Raw genomic sequence first — 20847 nt, forward strand, 5'->3', positions numbered from 1 at the left:
AAAAATACACATTTTTTTTCTTTTAATTAGCATACAGTAGGTACTCTAAAAATAGGCGGAATGTGCATAATTATAATGTGTTGGTATACTATATGTGCAGAATACTAGGACAAGACCTTATTGCTTGTGGCTTCTGTTTCTTTGCACTCTGTTACAGGTGCCCTTTTCCAAGTTCAACCAATGTAAGTGTAGTACTACCCCTGTGGGAGCCGCTGATTTTAACTGGTTCTTACCCAAGCAGTGTAGAGGCTACCAATCACACAGGCAACATTCCAATCACTCTGGCTCTATTAAACAGTCTAGGGCAGTGATGGCAAAACTTTTTTAGCCAGAGTGCCCAAACTGCAACACAAAACCAAATAATTTTTTTTCAAAGTTCCAACACTGTGAATAGTAACAGCCACATATAATGGCTGCAAGGGCCTCTCGCCAATCCCAGGAACACAGCAAAGCTTCCTCCAAACAGATGTCCTCTCACTCTCGGTCGCCCATGGCGCCACTCACAACTGGTACTGCAGGGGCAGTATCCTCACAGACGCTCTGTCACCTGGTTTACAGCATGCTGCTCCAGTCTTTCTCCCTTGTCGCAATGACTGCTCTCTCTCTCTCTGGGTGGTGATGCTGGGATGGACATTAAAATGGACCTATAGCCTTCCGAGACTACATATCCCATTGTTCTCTTTCCCTGGCTTCTCATTGGTCCCTAGCTGCAGCCAATGGGGAGGCAGGAAGAATCAGAGTGGGTGGTGATCTCTGCAAGCGCTGCTCTGTCCCTGTCCAGCGCTGCTTGATAGAAGAAGGGGGCGAGAGGGCGAAATACACTAACAGCCCATGCTCACTTCTCCCCTTGTCACAGCGCCACTGCACTTCTCACTCCTACAGCTTTGTCGTGCTGGAGCCAAAAAGAAATGTACCTATCATCCTAGAAACCTACCTGGTACTACATAAGTATGGATATTTCAGATCTGAGGGACCTCTGGGGAATCCCACAATCCCTGTAATAGTTGGCATTACAACAGTGATAGTTGCAATCTTCAAACAATTGTCCTCCTGCACAACCATCACAGGGGATCGTTCACACGGCACAGCAGCCATTTATAAATTGCACTACATTTTTTTCAGTAACTAATGTAAGTATGCAACAAAGTTCATACCTGGAGCTCGCTTTAAGCATCAAACATGTATTATGGTAGCTCCATATGATAGTATACTAAATGTAGTCACTAACTACTGCTGAATGAACAACTAAAGCTAGCCACAGACGGATGGATGGATCGAGGTGGATGGAGGAATCCTCTGCGTTGTGCTATAGTATTCTGACAGTGCCCATATAGTAGGAAATTTTTCCAACATTCCTGTTCGAGAGAAGCTGATCAACTTCTCCTAAGCGGGAAAGGCCATAGATGGATCAAAATTCAGCTGGTACCTGCTGAAATGGCTGATTTTGAATCCATCAATGGCCGGCTTAAAGGTCAGTGTTAACGAGCTTGTGTTCTATTCATGACCATTTCATTTTCCATACAAGGTAATACAGCTCAGAAAGACCTGTAAATGAACTCTGAACAATCTCAGAATCATCTCAAAGTGATCTCAGATGCAAGTAGAATGCTCCTGAAAGCAAAGTGCCTTTGCCCATTGGCACAGGCTCAAAACCCATTGACACGGGCCCTTACTGATTCACTTCCGTTATTGAACATATAACTCTGCATACAACAAAAGCAAAGAGAAATGTCTGGTACTACCAGTGACACACCTCCATCCCTAAAAAATATAATAAAGCAAAAATAGCCCATGGGACTTTGAGTGAGGCAAGCACGGGGGACACCAAAAGTAGAAATAAACATGGTTATATTGTTTATTGAAAACGTTTGTAAGTATGGTGCTAATTAAGAGCCTCTAGTTGCAAAAAGATATTGTTTCTAATATATACTTCCAATTGATACTTTGTTTTTAACATATACTTCACACAAAGATCTACTCCCGAAGAAGTGAACAGTTGCTCACAAAACATGTTGGGTTTTAGATGCTTGTATAACTCTTTATACCCAATATAAAAACACATGTGAAAGTTTTTAACCAATTTGTCATTATGCTACCTCAATGTTCTTAGGTTTTATGTCTATGTATTTACTCATGTTTTCAATAAACTATGGAACCATGTTTTTTTCTACTTTAGCTGTCCCCCGTGCTCGCCTCACTCAAAGTCCCATGGGCTATTTTTTGCTTTATTGTATTGTTTAGAGATGGAAGTGTATCATGGGTAGTACCAGACCTTTCTCTTTTCTTGTACTGAACCCGGGTGGAAGACACCCATATGTCCTTTCTTGGTCTGCTACTACTTTGGCCCATATTACAAAGCCTTGCTATTTGATGATATATTAGTCATCCATGCTATTACTATATTGTGCTCTTTGTTCACAACTATCTTTGGTTCCAGATGTGGTTTGTTCTGTGGGTGGCTGCGGTCTCTGTCTGTCCCATGAGCTGCGATGTGCACAGGGGAAGTCCCCCTCCCTTGCCGTCCCTTCCTTTCTGCTAGACGGGTGGGGCCACCTGCACATCGGTGCCATGCCTCCTTTCCTGTCATGTGATTGCCATGCTCCAGCGGCTTCATTGCATGATGGCATGGCCCCATGCCTTCTGTGTGACTTCTGCATTCCAGCAGGATCATCGTGGTATGGCGTGTCTTGTCAATTACAGGCGGCTATGAGACGTTTGCGCACGCGCACTTCTCCTTTCCAGGTGGTTTGTGCTGTTAATGCTCATACCATCTGCCTCACATGGCATTAGGGGTGTAGCCTGCGGCTCCTGCTGGGGGATTTAAGTGGGAGGGTTGACATGGGGCTTCCCTTTTTCACACTGCCTTTCCATCTCATACATAGAGGACATACTGGCAAGCACTATATATTCTATTTGCTGGGATACTCCCATGCACATGTTTACACCTTGCACTTTAGGTTATGCTTTATGGGTTTTGATCCTATGCCATAGGTTATTGGTATAATTTTTTTATTCCTTCTCTACATTTTTAGTACTTTCCCTTGTAACTCACAGCACTTCCCTTCTATTTATGTCCACAGTATTGATGGATTTCTCTGCATAATATGTAGATTTACCCATTGCTATTTACAGTCTGTTACAGCAGCATTTATGAGAAAAAAAAATAAAAAAAATAAAATAATATATATATATATATATATATATATATACCTATATTGCAGTTGTCTACCCTGAACATTTAGGTACATCAGTTCTTTTCATCTTTGAACCATGCCTGCACCCCACGTGTTCTCCCGAGTGACCACTTCTTGGAACCTCGGCTTAGCCGATTTGCAAGTATGGCACTCATTTAGGGCCTCTATTTGAAAAAAGATATTGTTTGTGATGTATACTTCAATTGATACTTTGTTTTTTTGGTTATACTGCACACAAAGATCTACTCCTGAAGAAGTGAGCAGTGGCTTGCCAAACGTGTTGCATTTTAGATGCTTGTATAACTCTTTATATCCAATATAACAACACATGTGAATGTTTTTAAGCAATTTGTCATTATGCTACCTCAATAGCTTGGCTTTTATGTTTATGTATTTACTCATGTTTTCAATAAACTATGTAACCATGTTTATTTTTACTTTTGCTGTCCCCCATGCTTGCCTCCCTTAAAGCCCCATGGGCTATTTTTTCTTTATTAACTCTAAAAACAACAGTAAGCTATTTATCAATGGAAATAAAAATGCCATTTCCCTGATATGTGTTAGTGAACAAGAAAAATAATTTCATGATTCCAGCCTATGATTAAGGCTACTCACTGATATGCGTTGCAGCCAATAAAGACTTCAGCACAGATTTCAAAGTTTGTGGCTTTCTTTACTGTTTTATATTGACTACAAGTGGGTGGAGGACACGCTAAGCCAGAGCACCTGTTTTCGGATTCCATGCCTGGATATATCTGTTCCCTGTATTGTGCTTATTCCAGACCCTATAGCAAAGACTTTTGATTATTAGGGCTCATGCACATAAACATAATGCAATACTGATATCTATGCAGGATCTTGCTGGCAGAAAATCATATTCCCGTTTACATATGTTAGACGCATAAAGATAACATCCATAAAATTCTTCTTCCATTTCTCTATCTCAGTTTTCTGTCCCAGCCTTTATGCATGTACATGCGTTTACATGCATACACATGTACAGTAAATTATGCAGAAACACTGACACAGGATTTTATTCTTGATTTTACACAGCTGAACACAGGGCTTGATTAATGAGCCCAACAAAGCTGTGTGCAATATACACTGCAGCAATCAGATTCATAAAAAAACAATACACTGTACGGATGTGGACCTAGCTTTTATTATTTTTATTATTTATTTATTTAATTTACACCTATGCTTATGAGCCTTAACCCTTCATGCGAACATGAAATGCCCCAGCAATTTGCCCTCTTTAAATGTTTCTCAGTAAGGCCCCCTTCGCACTACTGGGATTTCAAAGGCATGTGATTTTGCTGCGATTTCAATGCGATTTCATGGAAGGCCTGTGTAAACTTGAGGTCTGTGGACCTTAACTCGCATCAAAGTTGGACCAAAGTAGTACAGAGACCACTTTGAAGTCGGTGCGACTTGAAGTGCCACAGATATGAATGGTTATCATTTGAAATCATGGGGTTCAATTTGTCATGCGACTTTGCAGTCCCAAGTCGCAGGACAATTTGCACAAGTGTGAAATGGGCCTAACATGTTTATACATTTTCCACATTCAATTTCTGAAATTAAATTGGTCCATGTACAGTGAACCCACTTACACTGGACACCCTTGCCTGAAATATTTAGGAGGTGTCACAGACTTCCAGCATCCTTCTGTTCTTATACATGAAAAGATAAACTCATCTAATGGCACTTTTATGGAAAAATGAGAAAATATGACATGAAGACTGACATTTGATAGTCAGTTCTTATGTTTTGCCTCAGCTTTTAATCTGTAGTCTCTATGAAGAGTAAAAGCTTTTAGTGAGAATCTATTAGTAGCTCACCTAATAGTGGCTTGCCATTAAATCTATCAACAACCAGACACAAAAGGGATGTCTTCATGTAATGGAGACTGCTGGTTTTCTATGTCACACATTGACCAGAAGTATGGATTTTTAAAAGTGTTTTGTTCATTATTAGACCACAAACACACTGGAGACTAGCAATAGGCAGAACATATGTACTGTATTTCAGAAATAGATTTATAACATCTAGTTTTGAAAATGTACCTTCATATTTTCTCATTGTTGCCCAGGGGAAGTATTGTTGCTATCATATGTAATCAAATGTAAAGATGTGTCATGCATGTATGCAAAATTAGATTCATAGTTGTCAAATATCCTGGATCTTGCAGGACAGTCCTAGCATTTGGGACACTGCAAAGCTGTATCCTGGCCTAGGCCATGCCTAGGGCAGCACTTTGCAGGGGGGCAACACAGAAAGAGTCCCGCAGGCTTGCTCTACACTGTTAAGTGTAGCGCTAGCCTTATGGGGCGGACTGGGCTGAGAGGCAAATTAATCTAGCACCCCCATAAAGCAGCCGCACTGCTTCCGGTATGCGGGTGGCATTCCAAAACTGTGGGGGCGCCGCTTCTAATTTTGACTGTGCTATCATGCTGGACCACAAACCTTCCTCACTGTGCTATGTTTTCTGCTGCACCATTGGCATGGTTATATCTTCTTAGTCCTCTCCATAAAATGATCAGAAATTTGTGCTTAAAGTAGAACTATAGGCAACATTTTTTTTCATTTTGGATAGAATAAGGGAGCCCTGTGAGTTTATTTTTTACCATCAACGTCCCATTGCAAGGATTTCCCTTCACTTCCTGCCTCATAGCCAAACAGGAAGTGAGAGGAAATCTATGAAAATTAAGGGAATTCATTGCCCCCCTCCCAGGCCCTCACAACTAGTGCCTCCACTCGAAAATTTCAGGGCGGGTCTCAAACAGCAAGGGGTGTGGCCTTGACAGGAAGGAGTGGGTCATATTTAAATTAGGGGGTGTACGAGTTTAGTCAGGCCTAAGGCAGCACAAAACTTAAATACACTACTGGGACACTGTCCTGTAGTGTCCATGTCCCACAGGACCCAGGACATTTGACACCAGTGCAGAGTGGCAGCAGGCTGCTGGGTGCTGGAATGCTCTGTGAGTCGGCACAGGAAAAATCACAGTACTGCCAGGCAGCGTGATCTCTGCCAACCTGACATAGTGAGGAGAGAGGCAACAACATGGGAGCGAGTGATCAGAAAAGGAAAATAACTGACTACCATAAAGGGGGTGAGGGTTTAATTGTTTTCCCCACTGACCATCAATAAAAGGGGGTGCTTTAAAGTGGATGTAAACCCGATTCATGAAATTTGAGCTGGGCACATATACCATATCTAAAGTGTTTTGTTATCTCTCTTAAAAGCCCTATGTCCCTTAGCTGTCTACTGATCAGTTCTTCTGTTTGCAGCATGAGAACTTCTGATTAGGGATGAGCTTCGTTTTTGAGTCGAATATACGTTCGACTAGAACATCGGCTTTTCGCTCGTTCGGCGAATTCCAAATGTTATGGGCCGTTCGCGCCAAATCCGTGTGGCGCTCACGGCCCACAATGCACTGCGTCATCGCAGTGCATTGCTGGCTCATGATTGGCCAAGCATGCACTGTGACCCGGCATACTTGGCCAATCACAGTGCCAGCAGCGAGGAGAGCCATGATTGGCCACAGGCAGGATGCCTGTGGCCAATCATAGCTCAGTCTGTGTAGTACACGCCCCACACTATATAAGGCCGCCAGCGCGGCGGCCTTGTGTAGTGTGTTGGCGTCTGAAGCAGTTAGTGGGTGTTCTGTGTACCTTCAACACAGTACACACCGATCGTTATCGGCCGATTTTCGATCTTGCTCTTCTGTAGTGGTTGTTGTCTGCTTGCCCTGACCGCAGTATACACCGCTATATTCACCTCACCTATATAGCTAGTGATCTATCTTTTATAATAGAGCTTGCAGTCAGTAGTGTTAGGCCTCTTTCACACGGGGCGGATCAGTAATGATCCGCCCCGTGATGATCCGCTCGCTCAGCGGGGATCGCTCCGTTGTCCCCGCTGAGCCGGCGGCGGACAGGGCGGTCTCCGCACACTGTGCGGGGACCGCCCTGTCAGCTCTCCGCTCTCCTCTATGGGGATCGGACGAGCACGGACCGTGTGTCCGTGTTCATCCGATCCGCTCTGCAGACGGACAGAAAAATTGGATTTTCCTCCGTCTGCAGAATCGGACATTTGCGGAGGCGGACAATAGCGGGTGTCTGCGGATGCTCATCCGCAGACACCCGCTATCCCATAGGGATGAATGTATGGCCCGTATTTCATCTGCAAACGGATGGATGAAATACGGACATACCATCCGCATGTGTGAAAGGGGCCTTAGGAGCTTGTGCATGCTGTCTGCGTGCTCTGTACCCAGTACACACCGCTATATCCACCTACATAGCTCTTCTCTGTTTGAGCCCACTTGCCATCTGCAGGAGTTATTGGAAGTTGTGTGTGCCTCCAGCACAGCACAGTATACATCTGTATATACCCCTTTATCTCTGGTGTTCTATAATAAAGGCATCTGCAAGAGTTAGTGGGTTTTTTGTGCCTCCAGCACAATATACACCTGTATCTACCCTTTATTGCTGTTCTCTAATAGAGCCATCTGCCGGGCTTAGTGGGTGTTGTGTGACTCAATTACAGTATACCCCTTTATCTCTGGTGTTCTATAATAAAGGCATCTGCAGGAGTTAGTGGGTGTTGTGTGACTCCAGCACAATATACACCTGTATCTACCGTTTATTGCTGTTCTCTAATAGAGCCATCTGCAGGGCTTAGTGGGTGTTGTGTGACTCCATTACAGTATACCCCTTTATCTCTGGTGTTCTATAATAATGGCATCTGCAGGAGTTAGTGGGTGTTGTGTGCCTCCAGCACAATATACACTACCCAACTGCTGTTTTACCCAACTCCTTTCAGGCCATTACCATGTCTGGAAGGCCAGCAAGGAGAGGCAGACAGGCGTGAGCCGATAAAAGAGGGCAAGCAGGCTCTGTGTCTAGAGACAACAGTGCTGGTCGTGGACGCGGTGCATTGTCATCAGCACGTGGCCATGGGACACGCTTGTCCTTCTTTTCGGCAGCTGCACATGTTGAACCGCAACATGCCAACGACTTGGTAGAGTGGATGACCAAGCCCTCTTCATCCTCCTCATCCTCTCTCACCCAGTCTCAGGGTACTAGCAAAGCAGCTGCCAACGCATCGTCTTCCCTCCTCTCAATGTCATCATCAGTGACTCCTTCCCTAGACCCACCACGTCCTCCTGAGGAGTCTCCTGAACTCTTTGAGCACAGTGTTGGGTACATGCTCCAGGAGGATGCCCAGTGTTTTGTAGGCTCTGATGATGACTTGAGGAAGGCAGTAGCGTGAGCGCAGAGAGAGGGGATGCTCAAGAAGGACAGCAATCTGGCAGTCATGTTCCACAAGCTGCAGCATACTGCCAGGTTTGCTACAGCGATGAAGAGGGAGGGGATGATGAGGGCACTGACTCCACGTGGGTGCCTGGTAGGAGAGAGGAGGAGGAGGAGGAGGAGGCACATGTCCAACGAGGCAGGATGCCCTCCGGGGGCCAGTTTAGAGGCAGCACACCGACTGAATCACACCGCAGAGCTCCGCCTGTGCAGGGCGCTGCCTCTGCGCGTTATTCTAAAAGTTCTTTGGTGTGGGCCTTTTTTGAGATGAGTGCATCAGATCGCACCGCTGCTATTTGCAACATATGTCTCAAGCGTATCTCGCGTGGCCAAAACATCAGCCGCTTGGGCACCACATGCTTGACCAGACATATGTTGACCTGCCATGCAGCTCGTTGGCAAGCGTACCTCAAAGACCCACACCAAAGAACAAAGCGGACCTCTCCTTGCTCCTCATCAGCTGGCATCTCCAACCCCACTAGACCTTCAGTCCTCTCTGAAACCTGCTCTGAGAGGAATGAAGGTGTAGAATTAGGTGTGTCACAGCCAAGTGCTTCCGGGAACTCTGCTAGCGGTACACCCACGTCCGATTATAGCAGGCAAATGTCCCTGCCCCAGCTGCTGGACCGGCGAAAGAAGTTCACTCCCAGCCATCCACATGCCCAGCGGTTGAATGCTAGCTTGGCTAAATTGCTAGCACTTCAACTGCTGCCTTTTCAGTTGGTAGACTCGGCCCCCTTCCGTGAGTTCTCTCTACCGTGGAAGGCAATGTCCTTGCCTCGCTGGACAGGGCGGTCAGCGGTAAGGTGCATATTACCGCTGACTCATGGTCCAGCAGGCATGGACAGGGACGTTACCTGTCTTTCACGGACCATTGGGTCACTCTTCTGGCAGCTGGGAAGGATGCAGGACAAGGTGCAGTAGTGTTGGAGGTTGTTCCGCCACCACGCCTCCAAAATGCTACTATTGGTTGTGACACACCTCTCTCCTCCACCCCCTTCTCTTCTTCTTCCTCCATGGCCTCTTCCAGTGCTCTGTCCTCAGAACCAGCGGTGCTCCGTAGGCGTTCCAGGGGCTACACAAGTACGCAGGCAAAACAATGCCATGCCGTGCTTGCGCTGGTTTGTTTGGGGGACAGTAGCCACACTGGGGCGGATGTTTTGTCAGCTCTGCAGGGGCAGGCCGAGAGGTGGTTTACGCCACGCCAGCTTAAGCCAGGAATGGTGGTGACAATGGCACCAACCTCCTCTCCGCCCTCCGACAGGGACAACTGACCCATGTGCCCTGTGTAGCTCACGTCCTTAACCTGGTGGTGCAGCGGTTCTTGGGCAGGTACCCCGGCTTACAGGATGTCCTGAAGCAGGCCAGGAAAGTCTGTGTGCATTTCCGCCGATCATTTAATACCTGTGTTCGGCTGGCTGAGCTCCAAAAGGAGTTGAACCTGCCCAAGAACCGCCTTATATGTGACATGCCCACCAGGTGGAACTCAACGTTGGCCATGCTGCAGCGGCTGCACACGCAGCAGAGGGCCATCAATGAGTACCTGTGCGACTACGGCACCAGGACAGGGTCAGGGGAGCTCGGTTTTTTCTCACCACGCCAGTGGGGCATGATCAGGGATGCATGCACTGTCCTGTCACCGTTTGAGGAGGCCACAAGGATGGTGAGCAGTGACAGTGCATGCATCAGTGACACTGTACCTCTTGTCCACCTCTTGGAGCATACGCTGCGTGGAATAATGGACAGGGCACTTGAGGCAGAACAGAAGCAGGAAGAGGAGGACTTCCTTGCCTCTCAAGGCCCCCTTTATCCAGACAGTGTTCCTGCTGTGCCACCCATCACACAGGAAGAGGATGAGGAGGAGGAAGAGGAGGAGGAGGATGATTGTGTCAGCATGGAGGTGGAGGCTGGCACTCAGCATCAGCAGCAGCAGCAGCAGTCTTGTAGGGATAATTTACAGTCCCAAGAAACACGTGGACTTGTACGTGGCTGGGAGGAGGTAGCTGCGGATCATGTTGTCCTTAGTGACCCAGAGGACTCCGGACCGAATGCCTCAGCTAACCTACGCTGCATGGCCTCCCTGATCCTGCAAAGCCTGCGGAAGGATCCTCGTATTCTTCGGATCAAGGAGAGGGACCATTACTGGCTGGCCACTCTCCTTGATCCACGGTACAAGGGTAAGGTTGCCGACCTTATCTTGCCATCGCAGAGGGAGCAGAGGATGAGACATCTCCGGGAGGCCTTGCAGAAAGCTCTGTGCAACGCGTTCCCAGAGACTGGAAGGTTACAAACTCCTGGTCCTGGACAACGTGTTGCTGAGGCATCAGTCAAAAGGAGCGGTGGAGAAGGTGGCCGTCTGACTGATGCTTTCAGACAATTTTTTAGTCCACAGCCCCAAGGTATTATCGGTTCCAGCAACCATCGCCAGCGTCTGATTTACATGGTGCAGGAATACCTAGGGGCAAGGTCAGACTTGGACACCTTTCCCACCGAAAATCCTCTGGCTTACTGGGTCTTGAGGATGGATCACTGGCCAGAGCTTGCACAGTATGCAATTGAGCTACTGGCCTGTCCTGCATCCAGCGTTCTTTCGGAACGCACCTTCAGTGCTGCTGGTGGCTTTTTTACCGATCACAGGGTGCGCCTGTCCACCGAATCAGTTGATCGACTGACCTTCATCAAGATGAATCAGTCTTGGATCACCCACAGCTACCAAGCACCTGAAGCTGATGTAACCGAATCATTTTTTTTTAAATATCACATCCCTTCAAGACTGCCTATGCTGATGCTGAGTGACTGTCCTGTTATGTTGATTGTCTATCCTCTTCCTCCTCCACTGATATGTTGGAAGAACATTTCTGGTTCTGGGTGATGCCATCAGCCCAATTTTTCTGCCCCTGTTTAACAGGGGCGTTTAATTACAATTTTTGATGCAATGCTTTGCAGCAGGGCTAATTCCTGCAATAAAACTAGAGTATATGGGAGAGGTTGCAGTGTGGTGGCACCAGCACCAGTGCCTAAAGCCCAATTTTTCTGCCCCTGTTTAACAGGGGCGTTTAATTACAATTTTTGATGCAATGCTTTGCAGCAGGGCTAATTCCTGCAATAAAACTAGAGTATATGGGAGAGGTTGCAGTGTGGTGGCACCAGCACCAGTGCCTAAAGCCCAATTTTTATGCCCCTGTTTAACAGGGGCGTTTAATTACAATTTTTGATGCAATGCTTTGCAGCAGGGCTAATTCCTGCAATAAAACTAGAGTATATGGGAGAGGTTGCAGTGTCATGGCACCAGCACCAAAGGCCCAATTTTTCTGCCCCTGTTTAACAGGGACATGTAATTACAATTCTTGATATAATATTTCACAGGAGGGCCCGTTCCTGTGCCCACCCAGAGTAACTGTGAGGACTTATAGTGTTGTGGCACCAGCACCACAACCACCAAAGGTCAATTTTTCTACCACTGTTAAACAATGGCATGTAATTACAATTCTTGATATAATTGTTCACAGCAGAGCGCTCCAGCGGCCAGCAAGAGTCACTTTGAGGGCTTACAATGTTGTGGCAAAACCAACACCTTGTTCCGCCATTTCTGCAAAGCATATAGGGCAGGCCCCTACTTTCAAACATCCAACTTACAAACATCTCCTACTTGCAAACGGAAGGAGACAACAGCAAGTGAGATGAAAAAAGATGGACGACAAAACAAATTATACAGGGGTGATAACCCTTTCCTATGTTTTCCAAAAAGCTTAAAAAATGTTTTTTTGACTGCAGCTACACTTTAAAAATGTACCAGTTGAAAATTACAAACAGATTCAACTTAACACAACAAACCTACACAGTCCCTGTCTTGTTTGCACCGCCTGTATACTGCTGTTCTGAGTATATAGGGCCTGGGGGCCACACGCATTTCCTTTTTTTAATATGGGTACGGGGTTCCCCTTAATATGCGTACAAGACCCAAAGGGGCTGGTAATGGGCAGGGAGGGCTACCCATGCCATTTTTCTCAATGATTTTCAACCATATTGCAGGAACCAGATATAACATTAAAACCGCAAGCAGTTTTCAATGATGTTATTTCTGTTTAATGTCATTTTGTGCAGGGACTGTTCTAAACACGAGAAACACGTGGCACTTCACAGGCATACTACAGACACCCCCCAGGCACCATATTTAAAGGAATATTTCACTTTTGTTTTTCACTTTAATCGTCATTAAAATCAGTGCTCCCGCCAAAACGGCCATTTTTAAAAACATTTTAGGCATTGACCCATGTCCCCTGGGGCAGGAGCCAGGTCCCCAAACCCTTTTTAGGACAGTATCTTGCATATTAGCCGTTAAAATTAGCACTTTTAATTTCGAACGTTCGAGTCCCATAGACTTCAATGGGGTTCTAAAGTTCGTTCGATTTTGGGTCCGTTCGAAAGTTCTGGTGCGAACCGAACCGGGGGGTGTTCGGCTCATCCCTACTTCTGATAAGTTCTCTTTCACATATGATAAAAGCAGCCGGAGTTTTGTGTTGGGGAGGATGCTATAAATAGATTAGCAGAGCTCTGAACGATTCATCAAACAGAGCTGAAAGTCTCTACCTATGAGAAGAGGGTGTGTGGGCCTTTCCTCCAATCAGCTGTCTTGGCTGTATTCCCAGACTTCGCTGCAGTGTTGAACAAGAAGAGAAAATCTCCTAACACGATCTGAACTGTCTAAACAGTATATAAAGATGAAGACAGCAGATATACATGTAAAAATTAAGTTGGAGGATTTGTTTCATCTCTGTGTATCATCTGAGGCTGTTCACTTCACTGGGTATATGTGAGGGTTTACATCTACTTTAACCACTTCAATACTGGGCACTTTCCCCACTTCCTGCTCTGATCAATTTTCATCTTTCAGACCTGTCGCAATTTGAATGACAATTGCGCGGTCATGCAACACTGCACCTGAACAATATTTTTATAATTTTGTTTCCACACACAGAGCTTTCTTTTGGTGGTATTTGATCACCACTAGGTTTTTTTATTTTTGCTAAACAAATAAAAAAACACAGAACACTTTGGAAAAGAAAAAGTTTTTCCTTTCTGTTCTGTTTCTGTTATAAAATTTTGTAAATAAGAACGTTTTCTCCTTCACTGATGGGTGCTGATGTTGCTGCACTGATGGGCACTGATAAGGTGGCACTGATGGGCACTAATGAGGTGTAAAACAAAGAAAGAAACACTGCGCTATCCAAACAAAGCAGCTAACACGCTAAACATGGATATTTTAGCTCAAACCTGGTAAAAATTTGTATATAAAGTGTAGCACTAATGAGGAGGCACTGATGGGCACTGAGGATGAGGCACTAATATGCAGCACTGATGGGCACTGATAGGCGGCACTGATATGCAGCACTGATGGGCATAGATAGGCAGCACTGATCGGCATTCATAGTTTGCACTAATGGGCACTGATAGGCCACACTGATGGGCACTGATAGGCGGCACTGATGGGCAATTATAGGCGGCAATGTTGGTCACTGATAGGCGGCACTGATGGGCACTGAAATGTGACACTGATGGGTGGCACTGATAGATGGTTCTGATAAGCAGCACTGATGAGGAGGCACTGGCAGTCATTACTGCTGGGCACTGATTGGCACCTCTAATGGGCACTGGTTGGCAACCCTGGTGGTCCTGGGTGTCATCCCTGGTGGCCCTGAGTGGGCATCCATGGTGGGCATCCCTGCTGGTCCTTGGTGGGCATCCTCAGGGGGGCTGCATTGATAATCAATTAGCGCAGACCCCCCTTGTCAGGAGAGCAGCCGATCGGCTCTCCTCTACTCACGTCTGTCAGCGCAAGTGGAGGAAAAGTCGATACATGGCTCTTCCTGTTTATGCTATGATCAGCTGTGATTGGACACAGCTGATCACATGGTAAAGAGCCTTTGTCTGCTGACATCACAGTGCCAGTCCAGACTTGGGCACTGGAGCCGGGAACCGCCCACATGCCTGGCATGGCACCCAGATCAGCCTCTCAGTGAGCCGCTGAGAGCCTGAGCTGGTCGCTCCCATCCCCTCCACAGCCCAGCGCTCCAATAAGCGAGGAGGAAGCAGAGTGGAGAGTGGTGACTGACAGTCACCAGCTCTCTGCTCAGGGAGCTGTGAGAACGGAGTGTTAGAGCTGGCGGGGGGACAGATGCAGCATTGGACCGATGCTTTAGCCACCTAGGTAAATATAAATGTGCAAAAACCCCAAACTCCATACATTGCTTTTAATATTCATGAATGTGTTGATTCTAGGTGCTTAGGCACGAGTCTGTCTGTAGCAATTCAGTAAATTCACTGAAAAGGATTGCATTTGCTCATCTCCCCACATAACTCTGCAGAAATAGGTACACGGGATCTCACCAATGTTATTATAATAACACCTTTTTACAGAAACATACAAATGTTACTGTAACACTGCAGTTAGGAAGCAGCAATCTGCTTTATGTTTCACGCTTATTCTCCAGCATGCTGTAAAGTGAACATGTTGTAGTTATAGTCATAAAAGAACTGTGGGTGACTAAGTATTACTGATGGTTTAGAAGCACATTTAAGTAAACAAAAGGTATGATATTTGTACAGTGAAAGTGAGCAGACCGTGATCTAATGACACCTCCTCCTTACCCTATGTCTTCAGCATCTTCGTCACACTCAGCCCCATATTTGCAGACTCCACATCTTGGATGTTTCCTGTGAACCTCAGTTCCGGATCCTTCATATTCTGCAATAAATAGTTGCCAGTTCAGTGTGAGCTCATGTACAGATTTACTAAATGAAAGCACATAAATATCACTTGAGCACTTTCATGAACAGTGAAAAGAAAAAAAACAAAAGAGTTAGTCAAAGGCTATATACACACTGGTGTCAAAATGGAGCACTCGGAGTTTGCGTTGCCAAATTAATTTTTGATTCTGGATATTGAGAAACAATTAAATTGCAGAAAAACAGACCTACAGCTAATATTTATTTATAGGGGACATTAGGTCAAAATTCACAGTGAATAGCACTACAGTGTACCAATGCACGTAACGTGTGCTACTACAATATAACCCTACCTATCTGTCCTGCGGAAGACTGGGACATGATGTAATGCCCAATAATTAAAAGTGATACTTATGCTAAAAACATTTTGACCTTAATGCATTTCTTGCATTGTTTTATATTTCTCTGTCCTCCCCTTCCCTGTGTGAAGCAGAAGAGAGGGGAGAAGATCTAGCGATGTGCACAACTGAATTTTTTCTTCTCTTTCTCTTCAAACTGGACCTCAAACAGTCAATGAAATGCAGTGAGAAGGAAGCAGGGAGTAATGTTTGTGTCTATGGAGTGCAGCTCCAAACACACACAGCTCAGGAGTGGGCAGACACCGTGTGCTCCCAATAGCAATGGCTTGCTATGGGGACACACGAAGAAGAGGAGAAGCCAAGATCAACAGTGTAGGACCCAAGTAGAGGGGCCGCTCTGTGCAATTGTAATAGGTGAGTATAACATGTTTGTTATTTTATTTTTAACAAAACTGCACCTTTAGTAACACTTTAAGGTTGTCACTGGAACAGGAACAGAAGGGAAACCTTCTGTGGACATGTTATATTAAAAACTGTCCCTCATTTTGGAGAGATTTCCTTGCACATCTTCATGTGTCTCTGGGAAAGGAAGTGAAGGAAAATCTCCCCTCCAGAATGCAGACAACACAAAACAAACAGAAACAGAATGGAAAGCTCTAATGTCTCTTAATTGTATTTCTTTATAAACATTTATGTAGTATCAACAATTTCGACAGCACTTTTACATACTATATATTCACATTAGTCCCTGCCCTCCAGGAGCTTACAATCTAAGGCAGTGTTTTTCAACTCCAGTCCTCAAGGCGCCCCAACAGGTCATGTTTCAGGCTTTCCATTATTTTGCACAGGTAATTTAATCAGTTTAACTGCCTTAGTAATAACCACAGCCATTTAATCTGAGGGAAATCCTTAAAACATGACCTGTTGGTGCGACTTGAGGACTGGAGTTGAGAAACACTGATCTAAGGCCTCTATCTCACACACATACATACATGCACACACATACAAGGGCCAATTTAGGCATGAGCCAATCCCCTACCAGCATGTTTGTTGGACTGTTGGAGGTGACCAATGTACCCTGAGGAAACCCACACAAGCATTTGGAGAACATGCAAACACCATAGGGGAGCCGGGAAGCAGGGAGCCAAGGATCCCAGTCCTACAAAGCAGACGTGTTAACTACTGAGAAACTGACAACATGATATGCATTTGTTTCATATATTTTTATATTATCCTAGGTTTTGTAAACAGTTATAAAAATAAGCATCTATTCCATTCTGTTTAAAACGCATGCTGGGAATTCTAATAAAAAAGCTCTACATTATGCTTTCTATCAGGCTGTATGAACCTACTAATTAAGACATTTGTACTTTTTGCTAGCAAAGGAGGTGGAGGGGTTGTGTCCCCTCCTTTGACTAATTCAGGCCTACTTTAGGCACCAAGCATAGAACTTTAACAATGCACCACCTGCTGGTTGCATACGGTAAAAATGAAATATTAATATGCATAGCATTTGTTAGGAAGAAATAGCAAAAACATATTTAAATATTTCCCGCCCTGCCTATAGCAAAATAATGGGCTGGCAGGTCTTTTGTAGTTCTGGGTAGATGTCATTTGATGCCCTCCCGGGAACGAGCCTTGCTTGCAGCCTTGCAGCTGCATTGTGGGCTCAATCTGTCACCGGCTGTGTCGACTGTCACCGACTGTACTGTACTGGCCCACTGCCGGTACCATGTGATCATTGTGTCACAGCAGATCACATGACAGTTGTAAACAATGGATGGCTTTCTTCCATGCCATCCATTGTATACAATTGTGTTCCTAGCTGTGATTGGTCACAGTGATCACATATGGACTGGGTCAATCATAGCCCATCTGTACCATGTGATTAGCTGTGGTCAATCACAGCTAATCGCATCAATACTCACTGAATAAATCAGTTTCATTCTGTAAAAATGGTTGCTTATACTAATGAAATAAACTATGGGGGGCGTGGCCTGACTGAGCTCAATGGCGGACGCTTAACTGCTCAGCTCCGTTTGCCGGGACAAAAACTACAGCCTACAGAGGTGTTCCTTCCCCACAATCTCACTACAAAAGATGGGAACGGCTTCTAGAACATCCTCTACCTCACGATCCCGCTCCCCGCGCGGTAATTCCGGGAGCCTCAGCCAACAAATACCGGAGATGTTCCGCTCACAGAGGGGAAACATGGTGCCGGCCCGCCACAACTCCTCACAAGTGAGATCCACACGTTCTCCTCGGCGAGAAGACATTGTCCTAACTGATGCCGGACTCGGGAACGCTCACAATACAGATCCCGGTGGACAGCTTCTTCCTGAGGCGAACCCCTCCGCACATATCAGTATGCAAGATTTAAAACTGATTGCCTCAGACATCAAGGACACCCTTTCGGCAGCCATTGCTGAATTAAGGGTGGACATTAGAGCACTGTCCGATCGTGTACTACAGGTGGAGAAGACTACGGATCAACATGACCTCATACTTCGCAAGTCCACAAGAAAAATTGATGGCCATACGCTTCAGATGAGAGATATGCAAAGACACGTGGAGGATTTGGACAACAGGGGGAGACGGCACAACCTACGTGTCCGAGGCCTCCCTGAATCCATTGAAGGAGATCAAATCCCTATAGCAGTTACCTCCATCTTCAACAGCGTATTGGACAGACCTCCGCAAACGGTGGTAGAAATGGAACGAATCCACAGAGCTTTAAGACCTAAAGGTAGGGACAATGATCCCCCTCGAGACATTGTCTGTTGTCTAATAAACTACCAGCTGAAAGAAGAAATTTTGAGAGGAGCCAGAGTGAAACAGCGTGTACTGTATGAAACTAACCCCATACAGATCTTTCAGGATCTCTCAGGGATTACCCTGCAACACAGAAGAGAACTTAAACCTCTTTTAGAAGTGCTGAGGAATAGGAACATAGTGTATAAATGGAAGTTTCCTTTCTGCCTCACTGCCTCCAATCTGGGACGTACGGCTCACCTCAGAGTCCCTGAAGATCTACCCTCTTTCTGCTTAACCCTGGGGATTCCAATGGTAGAGGTCCCTAACTGGTACTCCAATTTTCGCCCTCTACATGGTAGACCTGAAAAATATCAACCTGATCTTATGGAAACTCAAGATGCAGGATATCGCAGACGCAGGTCACCATCGATTGCCCGTGCACTACGACACTCTGAGAATCCTCCGAGGGATCACAGCCCTTCCACATCCCCTAGATTGCGCAGAGCGAGGAGAGATTACTAATGGGAGGTAGGCATTTACTTAGCTGCGAACGGCAGCAATAACTCGCAGTTCTGAGTAACTATTCCCCTACCTTTCTTCACGCTCCGAATCCTACAGTTGAGACAGTTTCAGTTTGGTGTATTACCTGGATTCCAAGGTTTCATGCACTCTTGTTCTAAGTCTCTCCCTTGTTTTGCTCTCTTAATTACCCTCAGTTCCAAAAGTCCGATCTTGCTTGCTCCTGTCTGTTCTGATCTATAGGATTCGCAAGACGAGTTAAAACTACATCCCCCAGCTTGCACCGGGGAACTTCGCTATGCGGATGCAGGGATCCTCTCACGTTACTTCGTGGATCTTTCTTCCCGGTCCCTGTGACTGATGTTTCTCGTCATGATTAATTCTAGCTGACTCTAGCACCCTCACGCGACATGGTTTCTCCTTTAGTTTCAGCTGCATACGGTAGGAATCCGGGCATACTGAATGACTTCTTCGACCGTGTATAGCGCTTTGATACCTCTTACAACTTGATGTCCCGGCTCACTGCGGTCAGTTATTACCGGCAGCCACATACTTTTACCAGAGGTACATGAACCCTACACTATCACGGATTTACGATATCAAGAGAGATCTGCTATGGAGAGAGAATGTCTTTTGACCCTCTGCCTTTGTCTATGAGGCTGCCTTGCTCCTCACATACATTGCATAGATAGCAGACATTTATTAATCTTTTATGATATGAGTGGTATATATGATGCTAGCTCTAACAGATGGTTTCTTTTTGCAGGCTGTATGTTACACACCGGCATATATTCTATCTGTTTCTCTTATGTTCTGTAATGTTTTATGTTATGCTAGTTTTAGATGCATTCCTTATCCGTTATTATTCACAGTTATGGAAATTGTTTCAACCCTTGCCTCCTTGGGATTTAAACTTAAACTGGCATTTGATCCTCCTCGCATATTTATTTGCCATGATTTGAACCGTATCCTCTGACTTATACGCATAAATCTTTCAGTGAACCTATTGGTGATACATATCATTAGAGGTTAAGTATAGATCATTATTTTCCCACTAGTCATTACAATAACTCCTCAACAGTCTCCCCTTCTCTATAGTCCTGGTGGACGGAGTTACTCTACTTATTCCTGTTCTTATATTTAGTCTTCTGTTGGACTTGGTGACGGCCAACCCCCACGTTGTGGCGGCATTGAGTGGGTATTCACTTTTGGGTGTGTGCTCTCTCTCTACGCCCAACACTCTAGTGCGTTTTTTGTCACTGAACCAGTGACCTCCATACCCTCCCTCCATTGCAAGGTTTTACCTCCTTTTCCTATCTTACCCTTCACTTCCCTCTACACCCCCCCAACCTGTTATCTCAAACTATCTCATCTCCTTTCCCTCTTCGTGACCCCTCTGTACTCCCCCTTTAAGCATGATGGCTCCAACCCCCGTTGACGGTAACCCCCCTTTACAGGTCCTTCCACCACCAACCATTAAGCTCTAATCTCTAAACGTTAGAGGCTTAAACGTCCCTGAAAAAAGATCCAGACTACTATATACCTTGCAAAGGGCGAAAACACACATAGCCCTTCTACAAGAAATGCATTTCAGGTCCGACGCCATCCCCAAACTTTACAATTACCACTTTCCTACAGTGTACCATGCGACCACTGACCAAAACAAATCTAAAGGTGTTTCTATCTTAATTTCGAGATCCTGCCCCATTGTTATTACTGACGTCTTAAGAGACCCGCAGGGAAGATACCTATTTATTAAAGGACATGCTCACAATCGCCCCATTACCATAGCCAACATCTATGCCCCCAACTCCAAACAAGTGACCTTTTTTAGGGAAACCCTGGCCCTTCTCACCACATTCCAATCAGGCATCCTCCTACTGGGAGGAGATTTTAATGTTCCTTTAACTCCCACTCTCGATACTTCAAATGGCACAACCTGCTTAAAATATTCTGCTCTGAGGGATATTAAATCA

The 20847-nt window shown here is 45.5% G+C and overlaps 1 protein-coding gene across 1 annotated transcript in view; it reads right to left on the reverse strand.

The window, feature by feature from the left end:
* TMEFF1 (transmembrane protein with EGF like and two follistatin like domains 1) overlaps positions 1-20847 on the reverse strand; it is a 382225-nt gene that overhangs the window by 106359 nt on the left and 255019 nt on the right. The window contains exon 5 of the mRNA XM_077491996.1: positions 15162-15258. Coding sequence (XP_077348122.1) covers positions 15162-15258 — 97 coding nt within the window. The remainder of the gene's footprint in view (positions 1-15161; positions 15259-20847) is intronic.

The sequence above is a fragment of the Lithobates pipiens genome, unplaced genomic scaffold, assembly GCF_037356315.1.
Source record: "Lithobates pipiens isolate NorthernLeopardFrog02 unplaced genomic scaffold, aLitPip1_a1.2 Scaffold_19, whole genome shotgun sequence".
Lineage (NCBI taxonomy): Eukaryota > Metazoa > Chordata > Amphibia > Anura > Ranidae > Lithobates > Lithobates pipiens.